The 11,865-nt window shown below is 33.5% G+C and overlaps 1 protein-coding gene across 1 annotated transcript; it reads left to right on the plus strand.

The window, feature by feature from the left end:
- The first annotated feature begins 1,382 nt into the window (after positions 1-1,382).
- LOC104210857 (ras-related protein Rab-2-B-like) lies at positions 1,383-7,485 on the plus strand. The gene is made up of 2 exons (XM_070153830.1): positions 1,383-1,388; positions 6,925-7,485. Exons 1-2 carry the CDS (start codon positions 1,383-1,385, stop codon positions 7,483-7,485), a joined length of 567 nt encoding a protein of 188 aa, XP_070009931.1.
- The last annotated feature ends 4,380 nt before the right edge of the window (positions 7,486-11,865 follow it).

Consider the following 11,865-nt stretch of genomic DNA (forward strand, 5'->3'; position numbering starts at 1 on the left):
CCTATACATGTCCAAAACGCTGACAAATAAATTATACCTGAAGAAGCAGTTATACGCCCTACACATGAGTGAAGGTACGAATTTTTTGTCACATTTAAATGTGTTTAACGGACTAATCACACAGCTTGCCAACCTCGGAGTGAAAATCGAGGAAGAAGATAAAGCCATCTTGCTATTGAACTCGTTGCCATCTTCGTACGATAATTTGGCAACAACTATCCTGCATGGTAAGACTACTATTGAGTTGAAAGATGTCACATCGGCTCTTCTACTCAATGAGAAGATGAGAAAGAAGCCTGAAAATCAAGGACAGGCTCTCATCACAGAAGGTAGAGGCAGGAGTTATCAAAGGAGTTCGAACAACTATGGTAGATCCGGAGCTCGTGGGAAGTCAAAGAACCGATCCAAATCAAGAGTCAGAAATTGCTACAACTGTAATCAACCAGGTCACTTCAAAAGAGATTGCCCAAATCCAAGGAAGGGCAAAGGTGAAACCAGTGGCCAGAAGAATGACGACAACACAGCCGCCATGGTGCAAAATAATGATAATGTTGTCCTCTTTATAAATGAGGAAGAGGAATGCATGCACCTGTCAGGTTCAGAGTCGGAATGGGTGGTTGACACAGCGGCATCTCACCATGCCACACCGGTAAGAGATCTTTTTTGCAGATATGTAGCAGGTGATTTCGGCACAGTGAAAATGGGTAACACAAGTTACTCAAAGATTGCGGGGATTGGTGACATTTGTATCAAGACAAATGTCGGATGCACATTGGTTCTAAAGGATGTGCGGCATGTACCTGATTTGCGGATGAACTTGATCTCGGGAATTGCTTTAGACCGAGATGGATACGAGAGTTATTTTGCAAATCAAAAGTGGAGACTCACTAAGGGATCATTGGTGATTGCAAAGGGAGTTGCTCGTGGCACGTTGTACAGGACAAATGCAGAAATATGCCAAGGTGAATTGAACGCGGCACAAGATGAGATTTCTGTAGATTTATGGCACAAAAGAATGGGTCATATGAGCGAGAAGGGATTGCAGATTCTTGCCAAGAAATCACTCATTTCTTATGCCAAAGGTACAACTGTAAAACCTTGTGACTACTGTTTATTTGGTAAGCAGCATAGAGTCTCATTTCAGACATCGTCTGAAAGAAAATTGAATATACTTGATTTAGTATATTCTGATGTTTGCGGCCCAATGGAAATTGAATCAATGGGCGGTAACAAATATTTTGTTACTTTTATTGATGATGCTTCACGAAAATTATGGGTTTATATTTTGAAAACCAAAGATCAGGTGTTTCAAATTTTCCAGAAATTTCATGCTCTAGATGAAAGGGAGACGGGTCGAAAGCTAAAGCGTCTCCGAAGTGACAATGGAGGTGAGTACACTTCAAGGGAATTTGAAGAGTATTGTTCAAGTCATGGGATCAGACATGAAAAGACAGTTCCTGGAACCCCACAGCACAATGGCGTAGCCGAGAGGATGAACCGCACCATTGTGGAGAAGGTGAGAAGCATGCTCAGAATGGCTAAACTGCCTAAGTCATTCTGGGGTGAAGCAGTTCAGACAGCCTGTTACCTGATCAATAGGAGTCCATCAGTTCCGTTGGCGTTTGAAATCCCAGAGAGAGTCTGGACCAACAAGGAGGTGTCCTACTCGCATCTGAAGGTGTTCGGTTGCAGAGCTTTTGCACATGTACCAAAAGAGCAGAGAACAAAGCTGGATGATAAATCTGTTCCCTGCATATTTATCGGATATGGAGATGAAGAGTTCGGGTACAGACTGTGGGATCCTGTAAAGAAGAAGGTCATCAGAAGCAGAGATGTAGTCTTCCGAGAAAGTGAAGTTGGAACTGCTGCTGATATGTCAGAAAAGGCGAAGAATGGTATAATTCCTAACTTTGTTACTATTCCTTCTACTTCTAACAATCCCACAAGTGCAGAAAGTACGACCGACGAGGTTGCCGAGCAGGGGGAGCAACCTGGTGAGGTTATTGAGCAGGGGGAGCAACTTGATGAAGGTGTCGAGGAAGTGGAGCACCCCACTCAGGGAGAAGAACAACCTCAACCTCTGAGGAGATCAGAGAGGCCAAGGGTAGAGTCACGCAGGTACCCTTCCACAGAGTATGTCCTCATCAGTGATGAGGGGGAGCCAGAAAGTCTTAAGGAGGTGTTGTCCCATCCAGAAAAGAACCAGTGGATGAAAGCTATGCAAGAAGAGATGGAATCTCTACAGAAAAATGGCACATACAAGCTGGTTGAACTTCCAAAGGGTAAAAGACCACTCAAATGCAAATGGGTCTTTAAACTCAAGAAAGATGGAGATGGCAAGCTGGTCAGATACAAAGCTCGATTGGTGGTTAAAGGCTTCGAACAGAAGAAAGGTATTGATTTTGACGAAATTTTCTCCCCCGTTGTTAAAATGACTTCTATTCGAACAATTTTGAGCTTAGCAGCTAGCCTAGATCTTGAAGTGGAGCAGTTGGATGTGAAAACTGCATTTCTTCATGGAGATTTGGAAGAGGAGATTTATATGGAGCAACCAGAAGGATTTGAAGTAGCTGGAAAGAAACACATGGTGTGCAAATTGAATAAGAGTCTTTATGGATTGAAGCAGGCACCAAGGCAGTGGTACATGAAGTTTGACTCATTCATGAAAAGTCAAACATACCTAAAGACCTATTCTGATCCATGTGTATACTTCAAAAGATTTTCTGAGAATAACTTTATTATATTGTTGTTGTATGTGGATGACATGTTAATTGTAGGAAAAGACAAGGGGTTGATAGCAAAGTTGAAAGGAGATCTGTCCAAGTCATTTGATATGAAGGACTTGGGCCCAGCACAACAAATTCTAGGGATGAAGATAGTTCGAGAGAGAACAAGTAGAAAGTTGTGGCTATCTCAGGAGAAGTACATTGAACGTGTACTAGAACGCTTCAACATGAAGAATGCTAAGCCAGTCAGCACACCTCTTGCTGGTCATCTAAAGTTGAGTAAGAAGATGTGTCCTACAACAGTGGAGGAGAAAGGAAACATGGCTAAAGTTCCTTATTCTTCAGCAGTCGGAAGCTTGATGTATGCAATGGTATGTACTAGACCTGATATTGCTCACGCAGTTGGTGTTGTCAGCAGGTTTCTTGAAAATCCTGGAAAGGAACATTGGGAAGCAGTCAAGTGGATACTCAGGTACCTGAGAGGTACCACGGGAGATTGTTTGTGCTTTGGAGGATCTGATCCAATCTTGAAGGGCTATACAGATGCTGATATGGCAGGTGACATTGACAACAGAAAATCTACTACTGGATATTTATTTACATTTTCAGGGGGAGCTATATCATGGCAGTCTAAGTTGCAGAAGTGCGTTGCACTTTCAACAACTGAAGCAGAGTACATTGCCGCTACAGAAACTGGCAAGGAGATGATATGGCTCAAGCGATTCCTTCAAGAGCTTGGATTGCATCAGAAGGAGTATGTCGTCTATTGTGACAGTCAAAGTGCAATAGACCTTAGCAAGAACTCTATGTACCATGCAAGGACCAAACACATTGATGTGAGATATCATTGGATTCGAGAAATGGTAGATGATGAATCTCTAAAAGTCTTGAAGATTTCTACAAGTGAGAATCCCGCAGATATGCTGACCAAGGTGGTACCAAGGAACAAGTTCGAACTATGCAAAGAACTTGTCGGCATGCACTCAAACTAGAAGACAGTGCTACCTCCTCTAGATGAATGAGACTGGAGGGGGAGATTGATGAGGTCCATCTCATTGAAGAAGTATTAGACCATGTGCCTAATAAAAGTTTTCTTTGGTTTGGTAGCCAACCTTGTTGACTTGGTTTGGTTGGTAGCCAACCTTGTTGAATTAGTTTGATTTGGTAGCCAACTTTGTTGAATTTCTTTGGTTTGGTAGCCAACTTTGTTGAATTGTGAAAAGTGTGTGTAAATTGTCAAATATGGTAGGCTTTAGAGAGTGAAGCTTTGGCTATAAAAGGAGAGCTTCAACTCTCATTTCTACACACCAACAAAGAGAGAAAGAAAGAGTGAGGTTTCACAGACAAGGTATAAGAAAATAGTCTGTGAGGAAAATAGAGAGTGAGCGATATTGTAGTGAGGTGAGAATATCAAAAGAGGGTTATTTCTTTTGAGTGTTGTAGTGGTCTTTGGAGTATTTACCTCCGACCTACAAAGTGTAAAATTCCTTACTATAGTGATATCAGTTGCTCCTCTCGGGGTCGTGGTTTTTTCCCTTATTCAGAAGGGTTTTCCACGTAAAAATTTTGGTGTCATTGTTACTCTTTTATTCTTGTTAATTACCGTATCTCGGTGCTACATTATTATTCCGCTTTATTACCGTGAATATTATTTTGGTAAGGGGTTTATTCCCAACAGTAGTTGCGTTATAATATAAAAATTAATAAAAATTTGCAAGATTCAAAGTGATAGTCATATTTAGGAGTTTAATCCACTCTATTATATTCCTACCTCTATAATTCCAATAGGCATCCAAAGTCAATGATTATTAACAGTTCGTATAAAACTTTAGCTCGATCATTATTTTATATTACCTATAATTTCTTTTTAAAGTACTTCTTTTACTTGAGACCCATTATATATATACGTCATTTTCCTATTCATATTCCTTTGTACAAAATATTAATCAATCTTTTTACCGTTTAAAATAGATTTCATATTTAAAAAAGATTATAATTTGATCATGTTTTAATATTTAGACAATAAAAGTGGACAAAGAATTTGAGTATGTTCAATGAAAAAGAACGTCCTAATTGCTAAGTCTAAACCCATGCCTACATGTTACCTCAAATAAGAATTATCGTTAATTCTTCCATATTATTTTTATCAAAATTATGTTTTTCATGCACTTTTTTTATGTTCCCTTTTAAATATTAGCATAAAAACAGTACGAACAGTTAGTTACTCTATGGTTATATCTAAAAGTTCTATTTATTAGAATGTAAAATTATTTTTATGTACAAAAAATATTGTAGAAATAATATTCGTTTAAAGAGTAAAATGATCGTTCAAATTTTTAACATTTAGTTCTATCAACTGACTATTATAAGTTTCTTACTTTGTATAATAGTAATTAAATAAATAGTGGATAAATTTCTTATTTTATCTTTTTTAAATAATTCTTTTTTCACCATCTTCTCTAGATAGGTTGATTAGTATTATTCTCATAAATCTCTCTTATATGAGAAAGCCTTCAATGTTTTATGTTGATGACTTGGTACTTTTTCTGTATGAGAAGATATTTGCGTGGGTACCCAGATTCAATTGGAAAAGTGGAAATTGTTTGTAAAATTGATTGTTAACAAATTTATCAAATATAAAATTATTTCTTTAATAGAGTATTCTAATTCTTAAGGATATAAGGAAAAAAAAAGGAAAAAAAAAAGAGAGAGAGAGAGAGAACGTGTTTACGACAACTAAAATATTGCCGAATACAAATGTCGTGAAAGTGAAATTAAATTTAATGTTATGATTTTTTATATAGTTCAAATAAGGAAGATTTATTAATTAAAAGTTTAGTTAATTTCAAACTCCTAAATATTAGAAAAACAATTTAAATGACAATTTTGTCTAGTGTAAAATCTAATTTTAAAGGCCAAAAAAAGCGAACGATATTTCTCTAAGGACCTTTGTACTTTTAATAAAGTATAGATTAGTGGACTTATCACATATACAAGGCATGGGTCAAAATTATTGCATTCGGTTGAACTAATAGCTTGTACTACATGAAGTCCGTCCATGGAGAAAGCATTCCACACTTTTTTTTTTTTGGTAATAAAAATAAGTTGTACCAAATAAAATTATTCGTTTTAAATAAAAGGGATACACTATACTTTTATACAGGTCAAAATTAAGACGTGTTGATCATGTTGAGTTTATCGTACCCAATCTTTCTTACGTACGCTGAAAACGAAGTTAAGCATATTTTAAAAACTAATTGAATTGATTAAGAAAATCAAAAGTGCTTGGAGTATATATAGTACTCCTTCCATTTCAATATAAATGTTATATTTCGTTATTAGGTTGTTACAAAAATAATGACACATTTCTATATTCAGAAATAATTTAACTTTAAATTTTTTATTTTACTTAATTTATCCTTAGTGACAAGCTTTTATAGCTACACAAATAACATGGTCCTACAAAGTTTTTGCACCTTAAGCTTTTAGGATCATATATTTCAAAACATTTTTTTTCTTTTTAAATTTTGTACCAAGTCAAACTACATCATCTAAATTGAAACGGATGGAGTAATATTTTGGTCGGAAAGAGAAAGGCATGATCACTCTCAAGGTTGTGGTATCAACTCCCAGTGATCCATTAATGCTTTGTATCAAATTTATTTATTTCAAAAGAAATTACAAGTGATGCTGCTATATTTGAGCTTTACCTTATTTAATCTATGCAACATAAAATTAAACACAAAAAAGTTATTATTTCAAAATTAATATGTGTGAAATCTAAACAAAGTTATTATCTAATCACTTGTTTCTTTTAGGCGAAATGTCCTCCTGACCACTTAAATTTGTACCGGATTTTAAAGCTCGATATATAAATTTTTGACTTTCCAATTTTAGCACCTCAACTCAATCAGTTGATTATAAATAAATCTCTTCGTCGGAGCGTGTAGCTCAATTCCTTGACAAAAAGAACACGTCAAATACTAAGACAATTTATTATTTTTCACGTGTCATCAGTGGGTCCCATTTTTTTAATAATTAATTTATCAAAATTCCTTTCTTATTTTATTTCTTCCATTATTCCTTCTACACCTTTTATCGCCACCATTGTGAGAAAGATCTCAGCCATCACTTGACCATATGCTCAATCAGTCATGAACTTTCATAAAATTCGTTTCATTTTTCACTTTTAATCAAGCTTCAAATATGGGACACGGCGGGACAGGAGAAATTCCGGTCAATTACGAGGGCATATTACAGAGACGCTGCAGGAGCTTTGCTTGTTTACGATGTGACTAAAAGGCACACTTTCGGGCGGCTGTCGAGTTGGCTTGAAGATATACGGCAACAAGACGACACGTCAGTAATAGTGGTGGGGAACAAGTGGGACGCCGGAGAAAATATTAGGGTTGTTAATGCAGAGGAAGGCGAGGAATTCGCAAAGAGTAATGGATGTTTGTTTATTGAAGCTTCTGCTAAAACGACGGTGAATGTGGCGACGACGTTTCATAAGACGACGGAGAGAATATGTGAGAAGATGGGATACGTGGATCTTGAGGAAGTGGATGAAGCTCTGGGAATTAATATTTGGAAATGGAGAGGGTTTAGGATTGGAAAGAACATAGTGGGTGAAGGGAATTTTGCGGGGATGGGGGACACTACAACAAATATGATATGTAGCAACGAAATTATTAGCCACGACATAAAATTCATCACTAATTATTTACTTTTCGTGACAAAAATTATAATTCGTCTTTAAATACATAAATCTCATACTTTTAGTGACGAAACATAAAATTTCGTAGCAAAGTATTGTCCACTAAAGTTTCCCACCAAAATATAAGTTGGCGCCATTTATTGAGTAATATTAGCCACAAAATTGAAGCTATCGGTGACAAATAAGTTTATCACTAATGATGTACCTAATTAGCGACGAGCCATTGTTTGTCATAAAATTAGTTAAATTTTGGATACGACAAATTTTCATCACAAAAAATATGTGGTTACAATAGCGACGAATTACAATTTGTAGTTAAATATTGTAAATTTCAGCCATAAAATTCTATATTTAATTGTGACCTTACTTTTTGTCACTGATAGTACAAACAATTAGTGACGATTATTTTATTGTCGCTATTTAACCTAAAATTTAGTCACAACGAATTTTGTCATATAATATATAATTTTTAATTTTCTGCGACTTAATTTTATAGTTGAATCGTATCATTATTGGCTACAAAATAATTTGTAGTTAAAAAATAGAAAACCATATTTCATTTTAACTATGAATTTGAAGTTTTGTTCATGCAATATACATAAGACTAATTGAACTAGTGAGTGAAACAACCATTTTTGAAAAATTATTGAGCGATGAATCCCCAATTTTACTTATATAGAAATTGTATGGATATGTTTTTTCTACTTTGAGCACATGAAATTTCTTATTGGAAAAAGTTTTAGTTTTATTTAATTCCATATTGAAGCGAACCGTTTTATTTGGTTTTTATATTAAATTTATACTGTAAAATTAAATCTACATTTCAAAATTAGTGTACCTCTTTAATTATTTCGTCTTACTTAAACTTTAATATTAGAAGATGATTATCGTCTGTTGAGATAAAAGCGGATAAAAATTAACTTTTTTTTTTAGAAAAAAGTGATATATATGTTTCCATCATTATTTTTACCAATTTGAAATTTATGGCATATTAGAAAAAAAATATAATTCCAATTAATATCTTTCTTTTTTATATTTACATTAGAGATTGATAGGAGTACAAATGGATCTAAGATTACAAGAAGATGGATGCACTATTATGAAAAGTGGTTCTAATATATAAATTTAATAGGTTCAACCTTTTAAATTTTATCATTGATCTTATTATACTTTTAAAATCATAGGTTCAATTTTTTTAAATATAATATTTTACGATTTGCATACATCTATACTCCTTGCTGAAAAAGATGGGATCAGTCAAAATTCATCGACTATATGCTACATCCTTCAATGTTACTAATTTTTATATACATATGTAATTTAATTATATAAAGCTTTATGGTGATTAAATTTGAATATGAATTCAGACTTGTAAAATTTGAAAGAACAAACCAAAGGAAGAAATAAAAAGAAATAAAAAAGTACCTAATTAAAACGCAAGAAGAGACGCCCGGCATTTTGGACACTTACGATATCAAGCTCAAGAAAGAACGAAAAATAAATCAAGATTCAAGGAGTACGAGTCTAAAGTATTTGTCCGTTGAATTTAAAATTATTGTTCATGGCTAGATTCAAGATCAAGCTTAAAAACTCTTAAATTTTTTTTAAAGAAGAATCAGTAGAACTTTAGAGATCGTAATATTTAAAATATTTGGAATAAAATGCTACACTTTTTACAATATTTTCTAGCCTTGACTATTTTCTTGGCGTGAATTTAATGTATTCCCTTGAAAATTGAAATTATTAATATACAAAAATACAAATATATAATATAATCTTAATATTTAATAGGAAGTCATTAAAGGAGAGAAGTTTTATGTATAAAAATTCTACCCGAAAATATTGGAGGGAATATAAAAAAAAGTTAAACTTTCAATTATTTCACCTTCCCTCCAATATTTCCGCGTAAAATTCTTCTCTCACCCATTCCCTCCCTATAAACCATGAATAACCTCCCACTATGATTAACTTGAAGTATCCAATTCAACTACAACTACGTAGACTCCTAAAGAAAAGAGAAGTTCCTGCATATGTTTAGTGTTTTTCTTCTTTTTCTATCAAGTGCTTTCTATTACCCAACTAAAACAACTCATCTCCATCGTATGATATTGACCTCGCACCAATACTCTGTTAGTCTCTATGCAAAAGTTGATCAACACAAAAGTAATTTCACAAGCTTTTGTTGTGAAATCTGTCCTTTGCTATGAATTGAAGGCCTTGATTCATGGCTTAACGAAGGAATTCTTGACATTCTTTTGATGAAGAGGTAAGTTTCTCTTGATGTAGTTTAGAATTTTTAAAAAAATTTAATTACTATCTATTTCTCATTTTATTATTTGATTCACTAATTAGTGTTAGTTTTGTGATTTAAGTTTGAAGATATATTTTGTTTAAATCACGAAATTAGAAGGTATGATATACTATTTTTTTCCCTTTTCACAGGTATATGAAGGTGCAAAAAGTGTGAGTTTTAACCAAGGGATGCTGCACACATGAGGAAGCAACATACTTATTTTTTTTTTAGCATTAACATGTATTTCAATTAGACTTTTTGTGTTTGAGGGCTTTTAGTTTGTAGTTTGTACTCAGATGTTATCTTAGAACAATTATAGATGTATAGTACATATTTTTTGTATGAATTTTGGTATTATGTTTCTCTTTTATTTCTGTGATGTTTTTGGTTTACATAAGAGTACATTTAGTGACAAAAAATTAATTTGTCTATGATTTTCCTTCATATGAACAACATAATTATATTTTTATCTACAAATTAACTTAATATTTGATGACAATTAAAATTCTCACTAACTAAGACAACACATAGAGACAAATTAGTCTCGTCACTAATAGCACTATTTGTGGAGACCCAAAATAGTTTCAACTATGAAAATGTTGCTTTCTTAGACAAACAAATCTGTCTCTATTTTATATATTTAGAGATGAAAGATTTCTTTTGTACATAAAGCATAACCAATTAGTGACACGGTCATATTCTTTTAACTACAAATTACGTATAGCTTTAACGACAATTAATATCATCACTAATTAAAATTATAATTAGTGACAAATTAGAATCGTCAGTATTGAAGACCTTTTTAGCGACGACATGATACTTTTAACTACAAAATTTTGACACTTTTTATGACAAACAAGTTCGTCATAAATACAACTTAATTGGGGACGAAAAACATTTCGTAGCTAATATAACTTTATTTTGTGACGAAACTCAAAGTTGTCTTTATATACTATTAGTGACGGTATTTCAGAGACGAAAAATTGACAAAATAAATTTTGTCACGAAAAAATATTTGTGACCAAAAATGAATTTTAGGTGACAAAATAATTTATCACCAATACTCAAATTTGTTGTAGTGGGAAGTGGGTCTGGTTTATTTTCTTTCTTTTTAATTTGTATTTTTTTTCCTGGTTTTAGATTTTCTAAATCAAAACTATTGTAGTCACGCGCGTAATTTTCGTGACTGGCACACACCTTGTCCACATCATCGCTGTCACTGTCATATGTGCATGGTCAATGGTCAAATAAGTTTATTAGTTACCGGATATGTGAGTTAGAGTGTTCAAATGGAAACAATATAAGTTTGTGTATCGGCATTAAAATCCGATACAAGTTTAAGTGGGCAGAGGCCATTTCGCCTTTCTTTTATAATTTTTTCTTTGAATTGCAATTTTATCTGAAAACACATTAATGTTAATTTCAACCTTTCCCGAGAATATAGTTGGTTCTTTTTCTCGTTTTTCCTGTTTTGGGGCTCGTTTTCTCGTTTTGACTGAATTATTTAGAAAGTCAGAGGGACGTTTCACAGTTTGAAATGAAGAGTCTATAATAAAACCTCAAATGGTTTGAGTGTGCCTGTTTACTTTTAGACTTTCTGTTATTCCTTGCTCGACTTATGCCCAAATTTCCATTCATATATCATCCACCATATAGACAGTGCGATAAATTTGGCATAAAAATCAAAGTTGAAAGACGGGCTTCAGACTTCTGTTAACATCTTTAATTTCTACTTCCTCCGTTCACCTTTAGTTGTCAAGTATTCTAAAAAAAAAATTATTTTTACTTGTCACTTTTCGCATATCAAGAGAAAAATAACCTATTTTTTATAATTTGCTTTAACATTAATATAATTACTCATTCTAATATATTTTTCAAATCCATTATCATAGTAAATTATGCATATTATTTATATTTCTTAAAGGGTATGCAAAATCAATAGTGGACAAGTAAAAATGGACAAAGGGAGTACTAATTAGTACAATGTAAACGAATCTTGGTTGACCACGCAATATACCAAAATGACATTGCAACTAAAACGTTTATATGTTTGAGGTGTAGCTGTACGTTAATGTGTGATCATTTCTAAAAGTTTAAAGGGTTATAGATCACACTTTTTAATTTTATCT

This window comes from Nicotiana sylvestris, chromosome 8, assembly GCF_000393655.2.
Source record: "Nicotiana sylvestris chromosome 8, ASM39365v2, whole genome shotgun sequence".
Classification (NCBI taxonomy): Eukaryota; Viridiplantae; Streptophyta; class Magnoliopsida; order Solanales; family Solanaceae; genus Nicotiana; species Nicotiana sylvestris.